General features: G+C 48.1%; 1 protein-coding gene across 5 annotated transcripts in view; it reads right to left on the bottom strand.

The window, feature by feature from the left end:
• LOC119974535 (urokinase plasminogen activator surface receptor-like) overlaps positions 1-24,068 on the bottom strand; it is a 111,604-nt gene that overhangs the window by 18,534 nt on the left and 69,002 nt on the right. For all 5 annotated transcript variants that reach the window (XM_038813510.1, XM_038813509.1, XM_038813508.1 and 2 more), the window contains one exon: positions 17,385-17,501. In XM_038813510.1, the coding sequence (XP_038669438.1) occupies positions 17,385-17,501 (117 nt within the window). The remainder of the gene's footprint in view (positions 1-17,384; positions 17,502-24,068) is intronic.

Genomic DNA, 24,068 nt, shown 5'->3' with positions numbered 1-24,068 from the left:
ACAACAACCCAGCATTAAGGACAGGCCGAAAGTATCTCACTATATTGGTGTCCTTTGCGATGAATACAGAATGGGCAGAAACAGGCCATTTGGCCCATCATGGTGTTAGTGCTGCACCTGAGCCCTACCCTACCTTACTTAGTTGAGCACCTCTGTGGGCAAGTCCTTCAAAAGTAATTTTCATCATTTCATTTTGCATGCTTTCTCTGCGGTTAGTATTGAAATTGCTATGTAATCAGACCAGTGAATTTAACATTTGTCACAGGAAAGATGTTAGAAGCCGTTATTAAAGCTGCCATAGCAGGGTACTTTGAAAAAAACTCCGGGTAATCAATCAGTAAGGTTTTGTGAAAGGTAAATCGTGTTTAACAAATTTATTGGAGTTCTTTTGAAGAAGTGACATGTACTGTGCATGCAGGGAAACAGGTGTGTTGTGTTTGGTCTTCTATATCTTGCAAAGAAATCCACCAAACACCTTGACTTGTCCAAACCAGAATCTTTATTGGATCTCACGTGGTAAGATAGCAATCTGTTACAGAGCACGTTATCATGGAGTTTCTTTGTACTCCTCTGGAATTACACCTAGCACAACTGTTAACCTGTATGTCTTATTATCATCATCTACAACCATCTGCTGATTTCTGATATGTCTCCCTTTATATGGAAGTCCCTGGTCACATGATCACGACCTTGAGACCGCATGGTGTGTCTGCTGGTTGGAGGTCGCACATCGTCCATCTATTTTGATTTACAGAAAGCATTAAGTAACGTGCCACATCAAAGTGTATTGTGGGAAATAAAAGTTTATGGTAGTAGGTAACTTAATGGTATGGATAGAAGATTGGCTAGTTGTGGATTGGCGGTGCTCCATGGCCCCATCTGTGGAACCACTGGCGGAGAGGAAAATGCTGCCGATGGAATTTGATCTGCTCTCCACAAGGAAGTCAGTCCACCAGCTCCACAACACGGGGGGCCTTCTATGAACACAGACAAGACCAGCAGCATCCTGGCACACCAGCTAAGAAAGCAAGCAGCCGCAAAAGTTCGGGACAGAAATGGTAGTATGGCAGAAGACCCAAAAGAGGTTAACGAGGCCTTTGCAAACTTTTAACGAGGGCTATATACCTCTGAACCCCAGAAAAGGACTCGGTGATGGAGCAGTTCCTTGAAAGACTGGACATACTGGTGGTGGGAAGGACAGGAAACAAGGGCTGGAAGCACCTGTAGAGCTGGGAGAAAGCGTGGAATGAATTAATTCCATGCAGTTAGGTAAGTGCCGGGAACAGATAGGTTCCAGGTAGACTTTTACTAAAAATTTGCAGCAGTATCTGCCCCGCACATACAGGAGATGTTCAATGACTCACTGCCAAAGGGGGCCCTGCTGCCCTCTCAGGCCCAGGATTCGATCTCATTGGTCCCCCAAAACGACAAAGATCAGAGTGTGGGATATACAGACCCATCTCTCTCTTTAACACTGATACAAAAATCCTTGCGAAAGTGCTGGCCAGGTGCTGGCAGAAGATCAGGCCAATTTTGTCCAGGGCAGACAACTAACAGCGAACATCAGACGCCTGCTAAATGTAATAATGACTCCATCCAAGGATAGGACACCAGAATTGACCATCTCCCTGGACTCCGAGAAAGCCTTTGATCGAGTCGATTGGAGATACCTCATGGAGGTGCTTAAATGGTTTGGGTTTGGAGCAAGGTTCACCCTGTGGGTGAAGCTCCTGTACAGCACACCTACTGCGAGCGTAAGGACGAACACCACCAAATCTGAATACTTTCAGCTGCACAGGGGAACGAGGCAGGGTTGCCCACTATCCCCGCCCCTGTTCGCACTGGCAATTGAACCACCGGCCATCATCCTTAGATCGGTGGAGTGGTGGACGGGCATTCGGAGAGGTGGCAGAGAGCATAGAGTCTCGCTCTATGCAGATGACCTGCTCCTGTACATGTCAAACCCTCTAGCCTGCATGGGAAAGATAACAGGACTCCATAGGGAGTTTGGCGCCTTCTCTAGTTACAAACTCAACCTGGGAAAGAGCAAAATCTTCCTAGTGAACCCCCGAGAGGCACAACTGGAAAAACTACTCTTTAAAGTGATCCAAACCAAGTTTAGGTACCTGGGGATACAAGTGGCCCAGACCTGGAAGAGGCTTCATAAGTGAAACCTCTCCAGGCTGGTGGAGTAGGTGAAGATGTGCCTACAAAGATGGGACTTGCTCTCTCTTTTGCCAGCGGGAAGGGTATAGATAGTCCAAATGATCATGCTGCCCAGATTCCTCTTCATATTCAGATCACTCCCAAACTTAATCCCCAAATCCTTCTTCACCAGGATTGACAAGTTAATCATGGCCATCTAGGTGGGGGGGGGGAAGGTACCGAGGATACGCAAGACCATCTTACAGCGGAGGCGACACGTGGGAGAGGCCTGCTGCACAGGGATGACTCTCAAAGCCGTTCCACGTCCTTAGTGTGGCCACTTCACACACTCCAGGAGCTCGGGGGTAGTGGCTACACTAAGAACATGGGACCATTTTCATTTGCTATTTGAAACTGGTAAGATGTCCATGGAGACCTCCATCTACAACAACCAGGTTCACACCGGCGAGGATAGACACCACATTTGGGACATGGAGGGAGGACAGAGGGACACTTAGAGTGAAGGACATATATGTGGACAATAGACTGGTGAGCCTGGGAGAACTTTTAGAGAGGCTTCAACTCCTGAAAGGGAACAAGCTCAGGTACTGCAGTTGCGCGCTTTTCTCCGCAAAGAGACAAAAACATTCCCCCAGAGACATGGACACACATTTCTGGACACAATGGTGTGGCTGGACTGGTTAGGGGACGACAAATGTGGCCACATCTATGGACGACTCATCGAAAAGATCAGGATGGGACCAAACAGAAATGGGAGGAGGAGTTTGGCATGGAGATAAGGGGAGGACTCTGGATCGAGGTGCTTCACAGGATCAACTCCACCTCCTCCTGCGCCGGCTAAGCCTGATGCAGCTCAAGGTGGTGCACAGGGCCCACCTTACAAAGACACACATGAGCAGGTTCTCCCCGGAGGTGGAGAAGAGGTGTGAGTGGTGTCAGGGGGGCCGGCCAACCACACCCACAAGTTCTGGTCCAGCACCAGACTCGGGGAGGTCTGGATGACCTTTTTTGAGGCCATGTCCAGGGTTGTGGTGGTCGAGATGGAGCCGTGTCCGTCTGTGGCAGTCTTCGGCATATCAGAGCAGCCTGAGCTCTGGACAGGGAAACGGGCGGACGCCCTGATCTTCATCTCATTGATCGGCAGGTGGAGATGCCACCCAGGATCATGGAGTGGCTCTCAGACCCGGCAGGCTTCCTGAAACTAGAAAAAATAAAATTCTTAATAAGAGGGTCCGAGGAGAGATTCCACTACACGTGGAAGAAGTTCACTAACCTCTTTGCAGACCTGTTCACAACAGCAATTAACTAGGCAGTGGGAGAAGATCAGAAGGGGAGGGCGGGAGGAATAGTAAGGCGGGGGTTAGAAAAGCGGTGCTGGATGAAAAGGACCTTGTATATGGCGGAGTAAAAATGGGGAGGAAGGCCACTCACAGGAGGGGACACAGATCCCTCCCAAATGTGTCAAACTGGGGAGGTGACCATCCTAACCTCCCCACAGAACTCAAGGGGGGAAACACCAGCAAAACAAATGTAATCATAAACAACGTAATGAATCCTGGCAGTGACTATAACTATGCCATAAAGTTGTGTATAATTCTCATTAATAAATGTTAAAACTCCCAGTAAGAACACCTTTTTAGAAAAAGCTGTATAATGTACACAAATGTAAATAAGGTAGAGAATGATACAGTAGTACTGGTACTATTGCCACAGACGCAGTGGCAGCTTGTGATACCGGTGTTGATGTTGTTATCGTTTTGGTTATTATTATTGTTTTTATGTTGTTGTGCAAAGTTTTGAAATTGGATGCAAAACCCCAAACAAAAGATTTTGATAAGAAAAAAAAATTAGCTAGCCAACAGGAAACAGAGTATGCGTAAACTGTTTTTTTACTGGTTCGCAGGACGTAATGAGTGGTGTGTCACAGGGATTAATGTTGGGTCTCAACTTTTCATGATTTATATCAATGATTTGGATGAAGAGAGCGGTAGTATGGTTGCCAAATTTGCTAACAACACAAAGATAGGTAGAATATTAAGATATGAAGCAGGAACAAGGAGGTTACCAAGGGATATAGATAGGTTAAGTGAGTGAGCAAAGATCTTACAAGTGGAGCATAATGTGGGAACATGTGAAATTGTCTGTTTTGGCAGATAATATATGAAAGCAGCATATCATCTAGATCAGGGGTGGGCAAACTACGGCCCGCGGGCCGCATGCGGCCCGCCAAAGGTATTTCTGCGGCCCACCAAGTCATTAAAAAAAAAAAAAAAAAAATTTTTTTTTAAATTTTTTTTTTTTTTAAATTTTTTTTTAAAGGTTAATGGGTGGGGGGGCTGTTGGGTTACTTACTGGCATAGGGTGGATACGTTGACTTGAGTAGGGTGATCATTGCTTGGCACAACGTCGAGGGCCGAAGGGCCTGTTCTGTGCTGTACTGTTCTATGTTCTATATGAGGCGCCCAGAATCATAACTGGGTGAAGTAATTATTTTACTTAATATACTATGCGGCCCTTTGTGAATTGTGAATTTCTGAATGCGGCCCTTGCACGGAAAAGTTTGCCCACCCCTGATCTAGATGGTGAGAGACTGCAGTGTTCAGAGTTGCAAAAGGATCGAGGTGTCTGAGCAGGAACTGCAAAATTCTAGTGTGCAGGTACAGGAAGCAATTAGGAAAGCTAATACAATGCTGTTGTTTATTGCGAAAACACATTTGGAGTACTGTGTACATTATTGGTTTCCTTATCGAAAGAAGGATGTACATGTGTTGGAAGCAGTTCAGAGAAGTGTTACTAGAGGAATTACCCAGAATGAGTAGAAAGATAGAAACATAGACAATAAGAGCAGGAGAAGTTCATTCGGCCTTTGAACATGCTCTGCCATTTATTATGATCATGGCTGACCATCCATATCAAGCATATTCTCACCCTCCTCCTATATCCTTTGATCCCCTTCACCTCATGTGCTATATCCTTCTTGAAAACATACAATGTTTTCGCCTCAACTACTTTCTGTGAGAGCATATTCCACAGGCCACCACTCTCTGGGTGAAGAAATTTCTGCTCATCTCAATTCTAAATGGTTTATCCTGTATCCTCAGACTGTGACCCCTTGTTCTGGACACCCCATCATTGGGAACATCCTTCCTCTATCTACCTTATCTAGTCCTGGTAGAATTTTTTAGGTGTCTCTGAGATCCCCCCTCACTCTTCTGAACTGCAGCGAATATAATCCGAACCGACTCAACCTCCCCTCAGATGTCTGTCCCGCCATCCCAGGAATTAGTCTGCTAAACCTTCTTTGCACTCTATCTGTAGCAAGAACCTCCTCCCTCAGATAAGGAGACCAAAACTGTGGCCTCACCAAGGCCCTGTATAATTACAGCAAGACAGCCCTGCTCCAGTACTCGAATCCTCTCACTATGAAGGCCAACATGCCGTTAGCCTTCTTTACCTCCTGCTGCACCTGCATGCTTACCTTCAGCGGCTGGTGTACAAGGGTACGCTGGTCTCTTTGCATATTCCCCTCTCCTAATTTATGGACATGCAGCTATTAATCTGCCTTCCTGTTTTTGCTACCAAAGTGGATAACCTCACACTAATCCGCATTATACTGCATCTGTTATGCATTTGCCCATTCACTCAGCCTTTACAAATCATACTGAAGCATCTCAGTGTCCTCCTCACAGCTCACCCTCCCACCCAGCATTGTGTCATCTGCAAATATGGAGAAATTACGTTTAGTTTTCTTAAATTAATTCTTGCGGGATGCGGGCTTCGCTGGCTAGGCCAGCATTTGTTGCCAATCCCTAATTGCCATCAGGAAGGTGGTGGTGAGCCGCAGTCCATGTTGTGTAGGTATACCCACTGTGCTGTTAGGGAGGGAGTTCCAGGATTGTGACCCAGCGACAGTAAAGGAGCAATGATATGTTTCCAAGTCAGATTGGTAAGTGACTTGAAGGGGAACTTCCAGGTGGTGGTGATCCAATGCATCTACTGCCATTGTCCTTCAAGGTGGTGGTGGTCGTGGATTTGGAAGGTGCTGCCCATGGAACCTTAGTGAGTTCCTGCAGTGTGTCTTGTAGATGATACACATTGCTTCTCCTGTGGGTCGGTGATGGAGGGAGTAAATGTTTGTGGAAGGAATATGAATCAAGCAGGCTGCTTTGTCCTGGACAGTGTTGAGCTTCCTGAGTGTTGTTGGACCTGCACTCATCCAGGCAAGTGGGACGTATCCCTTCATACCCCTGACTTGTGCCTTGTCGGTGGTGGGCAGTCACTGGGGAGTCAGGAGGTGAGTTACTCGGCATAGGATTCCTAGCCTCTGACCTGCTCATTGACTTTCTGGTCAATGGTAATCCCCAGGATGTTGACAGTGGGGGAATTCAATGAAGGTAATGCCATTGAAGGGGTGATAGTTCCCTCATCTAAATCTAATATATATTGTGAATAGAATTGATCCCTACGGTACCCCACTAGTCATTCCTTGACATTCAGAAAAAGACCCATTTATTCATACTCTTTATTTCCTGTCTGCCAATCAATTTTCTATTCATCTCAATATACTACCCCCAGTCCTATGTACTTTAATTTTAAATGCTAATCTCTTCAGTGGGACTTTGTCGAAAGCCTTCTGAAAGTTCAAATCAACCACATCCACTTGTCCCCCCTCATCAACTCTATTTGTTATATGAAATTAAATGAAAATCGCTTATTGTCACAAGTAGGCTTCAAATGAAGTTACTGTGAAAAGCCCCTAGTCACCACATTGCGGCACCTGTTATGGGAGGCTGGTACAGGAATTGAACCGTGCTGCTGGCCTGCCTTGGTCTGCTTTCAAAGCCAGTCCATGAACAATTTCAGTAGATTTGTCAAGCATGATTTCCCTTTCGTAAATCCAAGCTCACTATGTCCAATTCTGCCATTGTTTCCTAGGTGCACTGCTATTAAATCTTTTATATTGGTCTCTCCAATTTCCCCACAACTGACGCCAGGCTGGCTGGACTATAATTCCCCATTTTCCACTAAATGCCTTTAGCTCCCCTCCAATCTGTAGGAACTGTTCCTCCAATCTGTAGGAACTGTTCCATAGTCTATAGAGTCTTGGAAGATGATCACCAATACATCCATTATTTCTCGGGCCACTTCCTGAAGTTTTGTGGAATGTAGATTATCAGGCCCTGGGGATTTATCGGCCTTCAATCCCATCAATTTCCTCCACACAATTTCCCTACTAATACTGATTTCTTTCATTCCTCCCTCTCACAAAACCCTGTGTTCCCCAACATTTCTGGTATGTTATTTGTGTCCACCTTTGTTAAGGCAGGACCAAAGTATGTATCTAGTTGGTCACCCATTTCTTTGTTCCACATTATAAATTCCCCTGTTTCTGACTGTAAGGGCTTTTGTCTTCATCAATCTTTTTCTCTTCACATACCTATAGAAGCTTTTAGTCAGTTTTCATGTTCCCCGCAAGCTTACTCTCATACTCTATTTTCCCCTTCTTAATCAATTTTAAGGTCTTCCTTTGCTGAATTCTATACTGATCTCAATCCTCAGGTCTGTTGCTTTTTCTTTTTGCTTCTTCCTTGGATGGAATATTATCTCTAGTTTCCCTTGTAAGCCACGGGTGATCTTTCCCGTTTTACAAGAAGTTACAAGTTTTACTTTTGGGCCAGATAAGAATAAACAATTGTTTCAGTTCACCCATGCACTCTTTGAATGTTTGTCATTGTCTATCCACCGTCATCCCTTTAAGTAATTTTTTCCGATCCATCATAGCCAACTCGTGTCTCATATCATCGTACTTTCCTTTATTAAGATTCAGGCCCCATTAGTCTCAGAATCAGTTGCGTCACTCTCCATCTTGAGGGAAATTTTTATCTAATTATGGTAGCTCATTCCCAAAGGGCCTCACAAAACTAGATTGCCAATTATTCCTTTCTCATTACACAGTACCCAATCTAGGATGGCCTGTTCTCCAGTTGGTTTCTCACTGTATTTGCCCATAAAAACATCCCGTATGCAATCCAGGATTTCCTCATCTACGGTATTGTTACTAATTTGATTTGCCCAATCTATCTGCAGATTAAAGTAACCCACAATCACAGATGCTCCTTTACAGCATGTGTCCCTAATTTCCTGTTGAATGCCACTCCACTAAACTATAATGTCATCACTATAGTTTGGGGGTCCATATGCAACCTCCACTAATGTTTTTTGTCCCTTAATATTTCTCAGCCCTACCGGGGTGGCTTGGTAGCACGGTGGTTAGCACTGTTGCTTTATAGCACCAGGGTCCGAGGTTCAATTCCTGCTTAGGTCACTGTCTGTGCGGAGTCTGCACATTCTCTCCAGGTCTGCGTGGGTTTCCTCCAGGTGCTCCGGTTTCCTCTCACAAGTCCCGAAAGACGTGCTTGTTCGGTGAATTGGACATTCTGAATTCTCCCTTTGTGCACCCAAACAGGCGCCGGAGAGTGGCGACCAGGGGATTTTCACAGTAACTTCATTGCACTGGTAATGTAAGCCTCCTTGTGACAATAGTTAAGTTTAATATTATTACCCATGCAGATTCCATATCATCGGATGCCGATATCCTTCCTCACTATAATGTTAATTTCCTCTTTAACCAGCGATGTAACGCTTTTCCTTTTTGTAGTATGACTAGGGGTATTACGGTACCTGGAAGTGAGCTGCTATTGGTGCAGAGGACTCGCTGCCCATTGGCCCGGGTAAGTCATGTGCCACTCAGCTGATTGACTGAGAGGTAGGTAGCTCCGCCTACAAGGCAGGATATAAGAACCCGTGCTTCCTGGCAGTCGGCCTTTCTTCTGTACGTCTGCTACCGGGTACACTTCTTGTGCATTAAAGCCTATTGTTCGGACTTCATCTATGTTTCGTGTCCATTGATTGTGCATCAAGTGATTAATTCATCCACTTTATTATGAATGCTCTGCGCATTCAGGCACAAAGCCTTTGGCTTAACTTTTTAACATTCCTTGGACCGTTCCCACAATTTTACACTGAGGCCCTGTTTGCTTCTGGCCCTTGATTTCTCTGCGTATCACTTTTCTACTATCTTTTGCTTTTGTCTTTGATAGCACAGTGGTTTAGCATTGTTGCTTCACAGTGCCAGGGACCTGGGTTCAATTCACAGCTTGTGTTACAGTCTGTGCGGAGTCGGAACATTCTCCTCGTGGCTGCATGGGTTTCTTCCGGGTGCTCCGGTTTCCTCCCACAAAGTCCTGAAAGACGTGCTTGTTCAGTGAATTGGGCATTTTGAATTCTTCCTCAGTGTACCCGAACAGGGCAGCACGGTGGCCTAGTGGTTAGCACAACCGCCTCACGGCGCTGAAGTCCCAGGTTCGATCCCGGCTCTGGGTCACTGTCTGTGTGGAGTTTGCACATTCTCCCCGTGTCTGCATGGGTTTCGCCCCCACAACCCAAAAATGTGCAGCGTAGGTGGATTGGCCACACTAAATTGCCCCTTAATTGGAAAAAATAATTGGTTAATCTAAATTTTTTTTAAAAAGTGTACCCGAACAGACACCAGAGTGTGGAGACTAGGGGATTTTCACAGTAACTTCATTGCAGTGTTAATGTAAGCCTACTTGGGACACAAATACAGATTATTATTATTATTATTGATTCCCCCACCTCTGATTCCTTGCATAGGTTCCCATGCCCCACCCCCCCCCCCCTGCCATTTTAGTTTAAAACCTCCCCAACCACTCTAGCAAATACTGCCCCTGGGACATCAGACCCAGTCCTGCCGATCCAGTTTATACTGGTCCCACCTTCCCCAGAACTGGTCCAAATTCCCCAGGAATCTGAAACCCTCCCACTCACACCATCTCTTTAGCCATGTATTCATCCAATATATCCTACTGTTTCTACTCTGACTAGAATCTGGCACTGTTAGTAATCCTGAGATCACTACCTTTGAGGTCCTACTTTTCAACGTACTTTCCATCTCCCGATATTCTGCTTTTTACCAAATCGTACCACGACCACTGGCTGTTCACCCTCGCCCTTCCGAATGTTGTGCAGTTGTTCTGCGACATCCTTGACCCGAGCACCAACGAGGCAACATAACACCCTGGAGTCTCGTTTGTGGCCACAGGGAAGCCCATCTATTCCCCTTACAATTGAATCCCCTGTAACTATTTCATTCCCACACTTTTTACTCCTCTGATGTGCAGCAGAGCCAACTATGGTGCAACAAAAATGGATGTTGCTGATTTCCCCTGAGAGGACATTCCCCTCTACAGTATCCAATATGGTGTATCTGTTTTTCAGGGCAATAGACAGAGGACATTCCTGCACAGTTGCCTTGTCCTCTTGCCTTGTCAGGTGGTCACCCTTCCCTTCCTGCTTGTAGATTTTTAGCCTTAGAGGTGTGACCACTTCTCTAAACGTGCTATCTATGATACCCTTTGCCTCATGGGTATCCCCAGTGTCTCAGCCGCCAAGCATTGAAACCAAGGCTTCCAGGAGCTGCAACTGGGGACACTCCTGCACACATGCTGGCCCTAGGCACTGGAAATGTTTCAGGCTTCCCACATAGAGCAAGAAGAGCACATCGCGACTTTGAACTCTCTTGCCATGACTTTTACCCTTCAATTAAATCAAGCCTCATGGAAGATGCTTAATATCCAATAATATCAGTTACTCGGGGCCCTTCGTCCCACTCCTCATTGTTGCAGAATATAGCCTTTACAAACGATGAGCCACAAAATAAGACCTTAAAAGCTATTAATGGCAAAAGTAGTTTATACTTACCTGACCATTCTCACCCAATCAGCTCCACAGCTTCCAGCTCCTATTTACCAAGGCTGCCGCTCGCCTTTGAAGAAAGATAGTAAAGGAAAACAGCACCTTGCTCCCTCCTCACCGAACTCCCTTACTCACCAAATTTTAAATTAAGCATTCAACTGCAGCCCAAAGTAGCACTCACTCAGTCACCTAACCCACTTAAGCACTCTGCTGCTACCCAAAGCAGAACTCGCTCTGTCACCAAACTCCAACTTAAGCACAAGCACTCCAGTGCAGACAAAGTCAGCAATGTGAGATGGCCTGCTTTGATACTCTCTGAATATAGCGTGTAACAGCCGGTTTAAGTCATCTGGGGCAGCACGGTGGCATAGTGGTTAGCACTGCTGCCTCACGGCACTGAGGTCCCAGGTTCGATCCCAGCCCTGGGTCACTTCGTGTGGAGTTTGCACATTCTCCCCGTGTTTGCGTGGGTTTCACCCCCACAACCCAAAGATGTGCAGGGTAGGTGGATTGGCCACGCTAAATTGCCCCTTAATTGGAAAAAATGAATTTGGTACTCTAAATTTTTTTTAAAGTCAGTTATCTAATTAACCAGTTGCAGCTGCAGGAAGCGGGCATATGAACTAATTTAAAGCTGTCCTAAAACTCACTATTTTCTCACCCAAACAGCAATTTTAGTAATTTACTAAATTAAAGAAAGACTAGACTTTAGATAGAAATTAACCCTTAAATTTAGGTTGTGTTATAAGCAGAGGTTGGGGAGGTGAGGCTTGTATCTGCCATAATTCGAAGAGTAAGAAGCAATTTGATTGAAATATATAAGATCCCAAGAGGTGTTGGCAGGGTCCATATGGAGAAGATGTTTCCGATTGCAGGAGAATGTAGAGAGTTCTGGGCCAATGTTTAAAAATAAGGACTCACTCATTGAGGACAAAGATGAGGAGAAACCTTTTCTCTCAGAGGGTTGTGAGTCTCTGGAACAGTAACGCCAAAGCTTCTGAATATTTTTAAGGCAAGATTCTTAATTAATAAGGGGGTGATAGGTTATCGGGGGTGAGGCAGGAATGTGGGGTAGGAGTTACAATCAGGTCAGCCATGATCTTATGAACATTTGAGGGACCGAGTGGACTACTCCTGTTCCTCATGTTTGTGTGTACATACATTACAGCCCCTGCAACCCTCTGAAAGTCCATAATCTCTTCAATCCCCCGACAGCACTCCCTATCGCAGTAAACTCATCCAGCTGCTACAACCCTTCCTATCTCTGTAACCCGCTCCAGCCACTGCAACCCTTCCTATCTCTATAACCTCCTCCTGCTGCTACAAATCTTCCTAACTATGTAACTTTCTCCAGCCCCTACAACCCTCTCTAAGACCCTATCTTCCTCAAACACGTATGAACCTTCCTATATCTGTAACTTCCTGTAGCCCCTACAATTCTCCCTATATCTGTAATGTGCTCCAGCCCCTACACCCTTCCTATCTCTGTAACCTCCTTCAGCTCCTACAATGCTCCCTATCTCTGTAACCTCCTCCAGCTCATCAACCCCCATCTCTGTAACCTCCTCCAGCCCTTGCAGCCCTCCCTATCTCTGTAACCTTCTCCAGCTCCTACCACCCTCCCTGTTTCTGTTCCTCCAGTCACTACAACACTCCCTATCTCTGTAATCTTCTCCAGCCCCTACCACCCTTCCTGTTTAAGTAACTTCCTCCAGTCGCCCCATCTCTCCCTGTCTCTGTAACCTCCTCCAGCCCCACCACGCACCAACTTCTCGGCGCTTCCTGCAATCCCGACCTTTCAATTGTTCATCACTCTAGCATTTCATTCACCAAACTATCTTTCTATCTGTTTGTCTCCCTATCTGCATATCTGTGGTGAATGTATTCACCTAAGTATGAACTGTCTGTATGGTGCTGTTACCTATGACCTGGAAATGATAATACGGTCTACTTCCAGGTACTATACTGGATCCCCAGTGGGCTCTGCCTCTGGCCCTGCCCTCACTGGGGGGATATATAGTCTGGCCACCTGTGAGTGTCACTCATTTGTACAGCAGATACTGGCAGGCGGGTTCCTGGATAATAAAGCCTTAGATTCACTCGTTCTCATGGTCTCACATTGGATTAACGGTTTAACAATTTATTATCCAGCGACCACCATGGAAGCCGCTCTAAAGCCAGATAAGCTCGAACTCGACGCGCGAGCGACAGAGGCCAAGGAGATCTTTGAACGCTTGCCTCCCTCTGAAACCCTCAAGCTGCGACTCCTCCATGTTCGGGTGAGCCATCACATCTCCATGATGATAGAGAAAGCTGCCTACAAGGCACCGGTCGCGATCTTCAAGGCGCATTTCATGAAGCCCGTAAACAAGGTGTTCACCCAACACTTCCTCACTACTCGCCATCAACGCACTGGGGAATCGCTGGATGAGTACCTGGAAAACCTGACCCTGCTCACAAGGAACTGCAGTTATCGGGATGTTACGGCTGAGGAGCACATGAAGCTACAGATCCAAGACACCTACGTGGCTGGAGTCCGATCAAACTACATCAGGCAGCGCCAGCTGGAAAACAGAACCACTGACCTGGGGGACACGGTAAAACGAACTACCTCGTTAGAGGTGGCCTACCAGAGCCTCAGTGCATTCCCCGCGGACCCGGTGAACCCCTCATGGACACCATACTCGCGGCTTGCATCGGACCCGACTACGTCACAGGCCTGTGCCGCGCGGCTGCCCGTCCAGACAGGGGAACTGCAGTGATACTTCTGCGGACAGGGTCAACACCCCCGGCAGCGTTGCCCAGCCCGCACAGCGACGTGCAGCAACTGTGGCAAAAAGGGACACTTTGCCAGAGTCTGTCTGGGCCGACCTAAAGCCCAGAAGTCGATAACTCACCAGGCCCGACCCATGGACTCACAGGCCCGCAGACCCTGCAATGTGGCTGCGTGCCAGTCGGGAACGCCCCCTTCAGACGCGTCATCAATCTCGTGTGACTCGTGGGGGCCGCCATCTTGGCCACCGACTCCAACGCCGACCGACACATGCGACTCATGGGGGCCGCCACCTTGGCCGCTGGCTGACACGTGCGACCGATGGGGGCGTCCATCTTGGTCACCATCTTTGACCCAGCCTGACATGTGCGACTCATGGGGGCCGCCATTTTGTGCTACCGCCAACAACATGGTTACCCGCAGCTAGGAGCAGTCAACCTCGACCAGTCACAGCCAAAGCACCTGAAAAATTCCATGATGGTTGTCCGGGTCAATGGGCACAAGACCCCCTGTCTTTTTGACTCCGGGAGCACGGAGAGCTTTGTTCACCCTGACATGGTAAGGCGCTGCTCCGTTCACATCTACCCCGCATCCGAAACAATCTCCCTTGCCTCTGGTTCCCATTCGGTTTAGATCCGGGGGTACTGTATCGCTAACCTTGAGATGCAGGGCGTCGAGTCCACTCGTTTTAAGCTGTATGTCCTCCCCCACCTCTGCTTGGATTAGACTTCCAATGCAGTCACCGAAGCCTGACCCTATAGTTCGGTGGACCCTTACCCCCCTCAGGGTATGCAGCCTCGCGACCCGCAAGGTCCCCCCCACTTCCCTCTTTGCGAACCTCACCCCCGACTGTAAGCCCATCGCCACCAGGAGCAGGCGGTACAGTTCCCAAGACATGACTTTCATCAAGTCGGAGCTCCAGCGACTGTTGAGGGAAGGAATCAGAGGCCAGCAACAGCCCCTGGAGAGCACAAGTGGTGGTCGTCCGGACCATGGAAAAGAATTGGATGGTTGTGGACTACAGCCAGACCATTAACCGGTTCACGCTACTGGATGCATACCCCGCATAGCGGAGATGGTCAACCAGATCGCACAGTACCAGGTGTTCTCAACGGTCAATCTGAAGTCAGCCTACCACCAGCTCCCGGTATGCCCGGGAGAGCGGCACTACACTGCCTTCGAAGCAGCCGAACGACTCTTCCACTTCCGTGTTTACCTTCGGCATCAATAACGGGGTCTCGGTTTTTCAGAGAACAATGGACCGAATGGTGGACCAGTACGGGTTGCGGGCTACATATCCGTACTTGGACAATGTTACCATCTGCGGCCACGATCAGCAGGACCATGACGCCAACCTTCAGAGGTTCCTCCAGGCCGCCCAATCCCTCAACCTCACAGCTAACAAAGAGAAGTGTGTTTTCCGCACTACCCGACTAGCCATCCTCGGTTACATCGTGGAGAACAGAGTCCTCGGGCCTGACCGGATGCACCGCCTCACAGAACCTCCCCCTCCCCACAGCCTCAAGGCCCTCAAACGATGCCTGGGGCTATTCTCCTACTATGCCCAGTGGGTCCCCAACTCTGCAGATAAAGCCCGCCTGCTTATTCAAACCACCACATCTCCCCTGACAGCTGAGGCCCGCTTGGCCTTCAGCCGCATCAAGGCCGACATCACCAAGGCCGCAATGCACACAGTGGATGAGTCCGTCCCCTTCCAGGTAGAGAGCGATGCATCAGACTTTGCCCTGGCCGCCACATTCAACCAGGCGGACAGACCAGTAGCCTTCCTCTCTAGAACTCTCCACGCCTCCGAAATCCGACACTCCTCAGTCGAGAAGGAAGCACAAGCCATCGTGGAAGCCGTGCAGCACTGGAGGCACTACCTAGCCAATAGGAGGTTCACCCTCTTCACCGACCAGCAGTTGGTTGCCTTTATGTTTGACAACGCACAACAGGGCAAGATTAAGAATGACAAAATCTTGAGGTGGAGGATCGAACTCTCCACCTACAATTACGATATCAAGTATCGTCCTGGGAAGCTCAATAAGCCCCCAGATGCCCTGTCCCGCGGCACATGCGCCAGCGCGCAAGATAGCCGACTTTGGGCTATCCACGATGACCTCTGTCGCCCAGGGAGGTCACTAATCTTACCCACTTTATTAAGAGCTGCAATCTGCCCTACTCCACTGAGGAGGTCAAGGCCATGACCAGGGACTGCCAAGTCTGTGCGGAGTGCAAACCGCACTTCTACCGGCCAGACAAGGCCCACCTGGTAAAGGCCTCCCGGCCCTTTGAGCGCCTCAGTATGGACTTCAAAGGGCCCCTCCCCTCCATCAACCATAATATATACTTCCTAACCATCGTGGATGAGTACTCCAGCTTCCCCTTCGCTGTCCCCTGCCCCGACATGACCTTGGCCACGGTTATAAAGGCACTGCACAGCATCTTCACACTGTTTGGTTGCCCTGCGTATGTCCACAGTGACCGGGGCACATCGTTCATGAGCAATGAGCTGCGTCAGTGCCTGCTCAGTCAGGGCATCACCTCGAGCAGCACGACGAGTTATAACATGCAGGGAAGCGGGAAAGTGGAGAGGGAGAACGCGACGGTATGGAAGGCCATCCTTCTGGCCTTCCGGTCTAGATGTCTCCCAATCCCCCGCTGGCAGGAAGTCCTCCCGATGCCCTCCACTCCATCAGATCACTCTCGGCACAGCCACGAATGAGACCCCTCACGACCGTTTGTTTGTCTTCCTAGGAACTCCATCTCCGGGGTCTCGCTTCCATCCTGGCTGACAACTCCAGGACCTGTCCTTCTCCGAAAGCATGCGAGGAGCCATAAGACCCATCCCCTGGTCGAGAGGGACTAGCTGCTGCACGCCAACCCCCGGTACGCCTACGTCCCGCACCAGGACCGACAGCAAAATACGGTCTCCCTACAGGACATGGCGCCAGCTGGTTCCCCTGCCAACGCGCCCCCCTCCCCGCTGCCTACCGCCACTCCCAGTGCCCCTTACGCGCCCCTGAATCTCCTGTATTGTCCTGCGCCTGCACTGCCGCCACCCACCTACTCCCTTGCCTTCTCCCACCCCTCAATCGTCTCCGACACGCCGGACTGAAGCTCAAGCTCCAGACAACACACCCCTGCAGTCACCACCTGAAACAACCATGCCTGCTGCATCGCCAGAGCTAAGGAGGTCTAAAAGAATGATCTGGCCTCCAGACAGACTGAACATTTGATGACCCCCACGTCACCACCCCCCCCCCCCCCCCCCCCCCCCCCCCCCCCCCGGCTGGACTTTATTTTTTTAACAGGGGGTGAATGTGGTGAATGTATTCACCTAAGTATGAACTGTCTGTATAGTGCTGTGACCTATGACCTGTAAATTATAATACAGTCTACTTCCAGGTACTGTACTGGTACCCCGGTGGGCTCCGCCTCTGGCTCCACCCTCACCGGGGTGATATATAGACCGGCCACCTGTGGGTGTCACTCATTTGTACAGCAGATATTGGCAGGCGAGTTCCTGGATAATAAAGCCTTAGATTCACTCGTTCTCATGGTCTCACAGTGGATTAACGGTATAACAATATCTGACTGTCTCTCCATCTACCCTCTCAGCCACCTTCGCAATTTCACAATGAATTGAAGTTATTTAGAGAATTCTCACCCACTGTCAGTCTGGCTAAGATAGTTCTGCAGTTCAGGTTTAGAGCCGGATCACATACTTCCTGCTGTGTACACTTTCCTGTTGGACTTTCACAATTGAAACACTTCAGAGTCGAGGCTGGAACAAAGCAAACAGGGAAAAACCATCAGTCACCGTTTCAGTCATGTGGAACAAAGATAGTATACAAATCACATAATTGGGCACAATGTTCCTCAGCATTTCAAATACAATGTTGTCGGTCTGAGGTATAGCCACTGTTGTAATAAATGGAAATCCAATTAACACACAGCAAGATCCCCCTAAGATCACTGAGATAAATGACCAAATATGTGATATTCCTGTGAGATAAACTTTGACCCAGGACACCAGGGAAAACTCACCTTCTCTCTGGTAGCCGCACAATCTTTTATGTCCATCTGAGGGAGCAGGCAGGGTCTCAGTTTAACGCCACATTGAAAACATGGCGCCTCTGACAGCACAACATGCACAAGGACTGTCACCTCGAATTATGTGCTCACTTCTCAGGAGAATTGAAGACCTTCCGAAATGCTAATGAAGCAGTTGCCCACGGGGCATGGCTGACACCAAGAACATCCTCTGGTATCAAACTCGGCCGGAATCAGAACAGGACCACATGTATACTGTCAGCAAGTCGCTGATTGGAAATTCTGGGAAGACTAACTCACCTTCTGACACCCAAAAGCCTGTCCACCATCTACGAGATAAAAGTCAGGACTGTGATGGAATACCCTCCATTTGCCTGGATGAGTGCAGCTCCAACAACACTCGGGAAGCTCAACACCATCCAGGATAAAGCAACCCACTTGATTGGGACCCCACCCAACTCTTTAAATATTCACTCCCTCTGCAAGCAGCACTGAGTGGCATCAGTGCGTCAATGCTTTGCAGCAATGTGCCAGGGCTCCCTCAACTGAACCTTCCAAACATCTACCCAGGTCCAGGCACAAAGATCATTTATTGTATATCCTCATCCCCCTGCACACGGTCCACATCATTCAGGTGCCGAAAAATGGAACCTATTGCCACATGGGGTCAAACCCTTTTCCACAGGTTGGCTTTTGTACTCTATGCCTCTAGTTATAATGCCCATCGAAAGCTAAGATTTCAATATGATGACCTTTACAACCACGGCTTCATCAGGCAATTACACACCATTCATATTATGCAACAAGCTTTGCTTCTTTGAAACTGTGATGTGGAGATGCCGGCGTTGGACTGGGGTGATCACAGTAAGAAGTCTTGCAACACCAGGTTTGTTTCGAATCACTAGCTTTCAGAGCACTGCTCCTTATCCTTTGAAACTTGCCCTATGCAAATCCAGAAAGCAACATCCAAAAGACCTGAACCTCACTGCACACAACAATCCTACTTACAAATGAAAATATCTTTGACGTGACATGTTCTATTGGCGCAGGATGCCAGGTTTTACTTCCAAGTTTAAGAGTAGCAAAATCTTGCAGTGAACTAGCATCTGACAATCCCACCTGCAATAATGTACAGCACAGCACAGAACAGGCCCTTCGGCCCTCAATGTTGTGCCGAGCCATGATCACCCTACTCAAACCCACGTATCCACCCTATACCTGTAACCCAACAACCCCCCATTAACCTTACTTTTATTAGGACACTACGGGCAATTTAGCATGGCCAATCCACCTAACCCGCACATCTTTGGACTGTGGGAGGAAACCGGAGCACCCGGAGGAAACCCACGCACACAGGGGGAGGACGTGCAGACTCCACACAGACAGTGACCCAGCCGGGAATCGAACCTGGGACCCTGGAGCTGTGAAGCATTTATGCTAACCACCATGCTACCCTGCTGCCCCTTTGTTGGATTGGATTTGTTGGATTTGATTTGTCTCATGTACCGAGATACAGTGAAAAGCATTGTTCTGCATACTGTTCAGACAGATCACTCCATACATGAAAAACATGGGGCAAATCATAAATTCACAATGTAAATACATAGACAGACATCGAGTGAAGCATACAGGAATGTAGTATTACTCAGTAGAGATGTGAAGAGATCAGATCAGTCCATAAGAGGGTCGTTCAGGAGTCTGGTAACAGCGGGGAAGAAGCTGTTTTTGAATCTGTTAGTGCGTGTTCTCAGACTTTTGTACCTCTTGCCCGATGGAAGAAGTTGGAAGAGTGAATAAGCCGGGTGGGAGGGATCTTTGATTATGCTGCTCGATTTCCAAGGCAGTGGAAGGTGTAGACAGAGTCAATGGATGGGAGGCAGGTTTGCATGATGGATTGGGCTTTGTTCACGACTCTCCATAATTTCTTAAGGTCTTGGGCCAAGCAGTTGCCACACCAGACTATGATGCAGCCAGATAGGATTCTTTCTCTGGTGCATGTGTAAACGTTGGTAAGAGTCAGTGCAGACACGCCGACTTTCCTGAAGAAGTATAGGCGCTGTTGTGCTTCCTTGGTCATAGCATTGACTTGGGTGGACCAGGATAGATTGTTGGTGATGTGCACCCCTAGGGATTTGAAGCTGTCAATCATCTCCACCTCAGCACAGTAGCGCAGTGGTTAGCAGTGCTGCCTCACGACGCCGAGGTCCCAGGTTCGATCCCGGCTCTGGGTCACTGTCAGTGTGGAGTTTGCACATTCTCGATGTGTCTGCATGGGTCTTGCCCCGCAACCCAAAGACGTACAAGGTAGGTGGATTGGCCATGCTAAATTGCCCCTTAATTGGGGAAAAAAATAATTGGCTACTCTAAATGTTTTTTAAAAAAATCATCTCCACCTCAGCCCCGTTGATGCAGACAGGGGTGTGTACGATACTTTGCTTCCTGAAGTCAATGACCAGCTCTTTAGTTTTGCTAGCGTTGAGGGAGAGATTGTTGTCGTTACACCATGCCACTAGGTTCTCTATCTCCCTCCTATACTTTGACTCATTGTTGTTCGAGATCCGACCCAATACGGTCGTGTCGACAGCAAACTTGTAGATGGGGGTTGGAACTGAAAACTGACACTTTGTATAGAGTGATTAAGTTGAAACTAACAAATGCCCAGGGTGGAGCTTAAAATAAGTTAATAAAATATTGACAGTGCTGGAAATCTGAACTACAGACAGATAATGCTGGAACTGCTCAGCAGGCCTGGCAGCATCTGTGGAGAGAGAAACAGAATCGACGCTCCAGGTCTCCAGTCTTCACTCGCCCTGACGAAAGACCACTGACCTCTCTCTGTTTCTCTCTGCACACTGACCACCAGGCATGCTGAGAATTTCCAACACTTCCCATTTCTAATGGATCAAAATTGACTCCTTTTGGCAGCTCTCCAAAAAAAACAATCACACTATAGTGAGCCTCTCCTTCCCCTTCAACCATAAACACAACAGCAGCTGCCTGAGATTCAGTTTGGCATTTGGCACAAGACGTGAAAAAAATGTTTAGGCATGAAAAAAACATAACAACGTGATGAGCAAGAAAAGTCAATGTCAAGGTGATGATTTAATCATTTAAAAAGAAGTAACATAAATGACCAGTAAAAGTGCCAAGCAGCAGAGTTAATGGAAAAAACCTTTTTTGGTCTTTTGATTAAATTAGAGTTCGAGAGAGACAGACTAGGCCTCAAACACTGGTCACTGGGAAAGGGGTGGAGGGCAGGGGCTGAGACAAGGAGTTGGGATTAACTAACACCGACCTTGCATTCGCCTCTGGCGAAGCTGCAATCAGTGGAATTCATGCAAAGGTTGGGGTTGTAAGTGGGTTGTTCAGTCAGGATTTCCCTTCCCTTCTAGCCAATTGTGTGGATAGGGGGCGAGATTCTCTGATTCCCACTGTCATAACTGCAATGGAGGTCCCGGGATCAGGGCTCCTCTTTAAGATAGACAGGACTTCCCCTTTAAGGGGGCTGGATTTCTCCTTTACAAGGAGAGCCTCAGTTGTGTAAAAACTCTGGCCTAGCTGCAGGTCGAGGAAGGAGACCCTTAGGAGAGTGGAGGAGTATTGCAATAAATAAACCATGTTCCGCAATTTCTATCTGCGTTCTACCTACCACAGATTCAACACTGGTGACGAGAATTCAGTGGAGCTACCGTCAACACCAGTTGCTACAGGCCCAGTCACCTTGAATAGGCTTTGGCAGGCCTCACTACTAACCACCGAAAGGCCACTCATTCGAAAGTTGATGCAGGTACAGACTATTGGGAACAAAATGTTAAACGCATGTACTATTTTTTTCAAACAAATGCGATTGCTGGCGATACAAGAAAAACTGATATTACTGACGACTTGTGGAGGGCCCACCTACAGCGTGATAAAGAGCCTGACTCACCCTGACGCCTCAGATTTCACAATCGTTTGTCACCCTGGTGGAGGAGCATTTCAACCCAAAATCACTGCTCATCGTGTGCCATTTCTGGTTCTACAGGTCCAAGGCGAGTGACTTCCTGACCCACCTCCGGAAACTGGCTGAGACTTGCGAATTCAGAGTGATGCAGAATCAGACACTCAGAGAACGTTTGGTTCATGAACTCGGCAAAGCGGCAAAGCAACGGAAATTACTAGCTGAGGTCCACCTGGACCGGCAATGCACAGTGAGAATAGCTTTCTCCAGAGAAAGCGTTGAACAAGGGGTCCAGGAACTCCAGGGACTGACAGTACTCAGTCTGGGAACCACTCATCAGCACCTTTCACACTCGGCTAGACCTGCAGAAGCTGCTCCCAGACAACAGGACACCTACTGGAGGAACACAGACCGCCGTAACAGAGGCTGGGGGCGGCGCCCAACGTTCTCCCCCGACCAGGAGGAACAGGACTTGGAAGGATGTGGAAGCATTGGAAAGGGTGCAAAGGAGATTTACCAGGATGCTGCCTGGTTTGCAGGATATGTCTTATGAGAAAAGGTTGAGGGAGCTCGGGCTTTTCTCTTTGGAGCAGAGGAGAATGAGAGGCTATTTAATAGAGGTTTATAAGATGATGGGGGCAATAGATAGAGTGGACATTCAGAGACTATTTCCTCGGGTGGATGTAGCTGTTACAAGGGGGCATAACTATAAGATTCAGGGTGGGAGATATAGGAGGGGTATCCGACGTAAGTTCTTTACTCAGAGAGTGGTTAGGGTGTGGAATGGACTGCCGGCTGTGATAGTGGAGTTGGACACTTTAGGAACTTTCAAGCGGTTATTGGATAGGCACCTGGAGCACACCAGTATGACAGGGAGTGGGATAGCTTGATCTTGGTTTCAGACAATGCTCGGCACAACATCGAGGACCAAAGGGCCTGTTCTGTGCTGTACTGTTCTATGTTCTAACTCCAGCCAGCGTGGGCTGCAGAAAGCAGAGAGACAAAAAACCATGTGGGGATCTACCTAGCTGCCGACCCGCTAGGCATGACCACCCCCCACATGACAGGGACTACTACGTGGAAGATGCGCAGAGCACCTACCAGCAGTTACACTGTGAGGCTGCGTCAAGAGTAGCACCAATCCAGATCTCCCTGTGGATTAATGGACACCCAATCTGCATGGAACGCGACACTGGTGCATGCGTGTCTGTCGTCAGTTGCTGTACATTCAACCGCATTAGGTCTGGCCTTCTATCACTGACCCTGTCGGACTCCAACGCCAGGCTGGCCACTTATACGGTGAAACTACTGACAATAGCAAACACTTCAATGCTTGTTGAGTATGGTCAACAGTTTGCAAACCTTCCTCTGGTGGTCATCCATGGGAGCGGTCCGAGCTTCTTGGGGCGTGACTGGCTACGCCACTTGTGGTTAGATTGGCAGCGGGTATGCCACATGCACCCACATGGCTCTGAGGGAATTCTTTTTTTTTTAATTTAAGAGTACCCAATTATTTTTTCCAATTAAGGGGAAATTTAGTGTGGCCAATCCACCTATCCTGCACATCTTGTTTTGGCTGTGGGGGTGAAGCCCACGCAGACACGGGGAGAATGTGCAAAGTCCTCACGGACAGTGACCCAGAGCCGGGATCTCTGAGGGAATTCTGATGGGGTTTCCATTGGTATTCCAGGATGGCTTGGCACCATAAATGAGCTCTGGCCAGAATAAATGTGGACCGTGTCACTTCCGCACCCGACCTGTCCCATATGTCTTGCCACTCAAGGTGGACGCTGTGTTAGATCAGATGGAGAACTTGGGCATCTTCCACCCGGTACAGTTCTCCGACTGGGCAGCACCGGTCATCCCAGTCATGAAACCGGGTGGAACAGTACGCTTGTGTGGCGACTATAAAATGATAGTCAACTATGTGTCTTGACTGGACCATTACCCAGTTCCCTGGATCGAGGACCTTTACGCGAAGTTCAGCAGAGGGCGCATGTTTATGAAACTCGTGCTTACCTCCAGTTCGTCAAGGCCTCAGAATACAGACACTTTGTAACTGTAGAAGGGAAATTAATGAGTTGCCAACTTAGAAGCATGCTGGGAAATGCTTGACTATAGTTCAACATTGCTTTTGAATGAAAATAAGTAGGTCAGGAAGCATAAATGAAATACTGATTAATATTCCGGTCTCGGCCTTATTATGAAAACACATTGTCCTCTGAAAGATAACTAAATGTGTACTCGAGTTGTTTTTAGCCAAGGGCAAGAACATACGTACTATCCAAAGTCTATTTAATATAAACATGCCTGTTTACTTCAAGCTATTATTTCAGACTATACAAATATCTATCTTCA

Source organism: Scyliorhinus canicula, chromosome 12 (assembly GCF_902713615.1).
Source record: "Scyliorhinus canicula chromosome 12, sScyCan1.1, whole genome shotgun sequence".
In the NCBI taxonomy this organism is placed as follows: Eukaryota; Metazoa; Chordata; class Chondrichthyes; order Carcharhiniformes; family Scyliorhinidae; genus Scyliorhinus; species Scyliorhinus canicula.
Note: the sequence above shows the minus strand (reverse complement) of the source record. Positions and strands in the feature narration are given on the sequence as shown.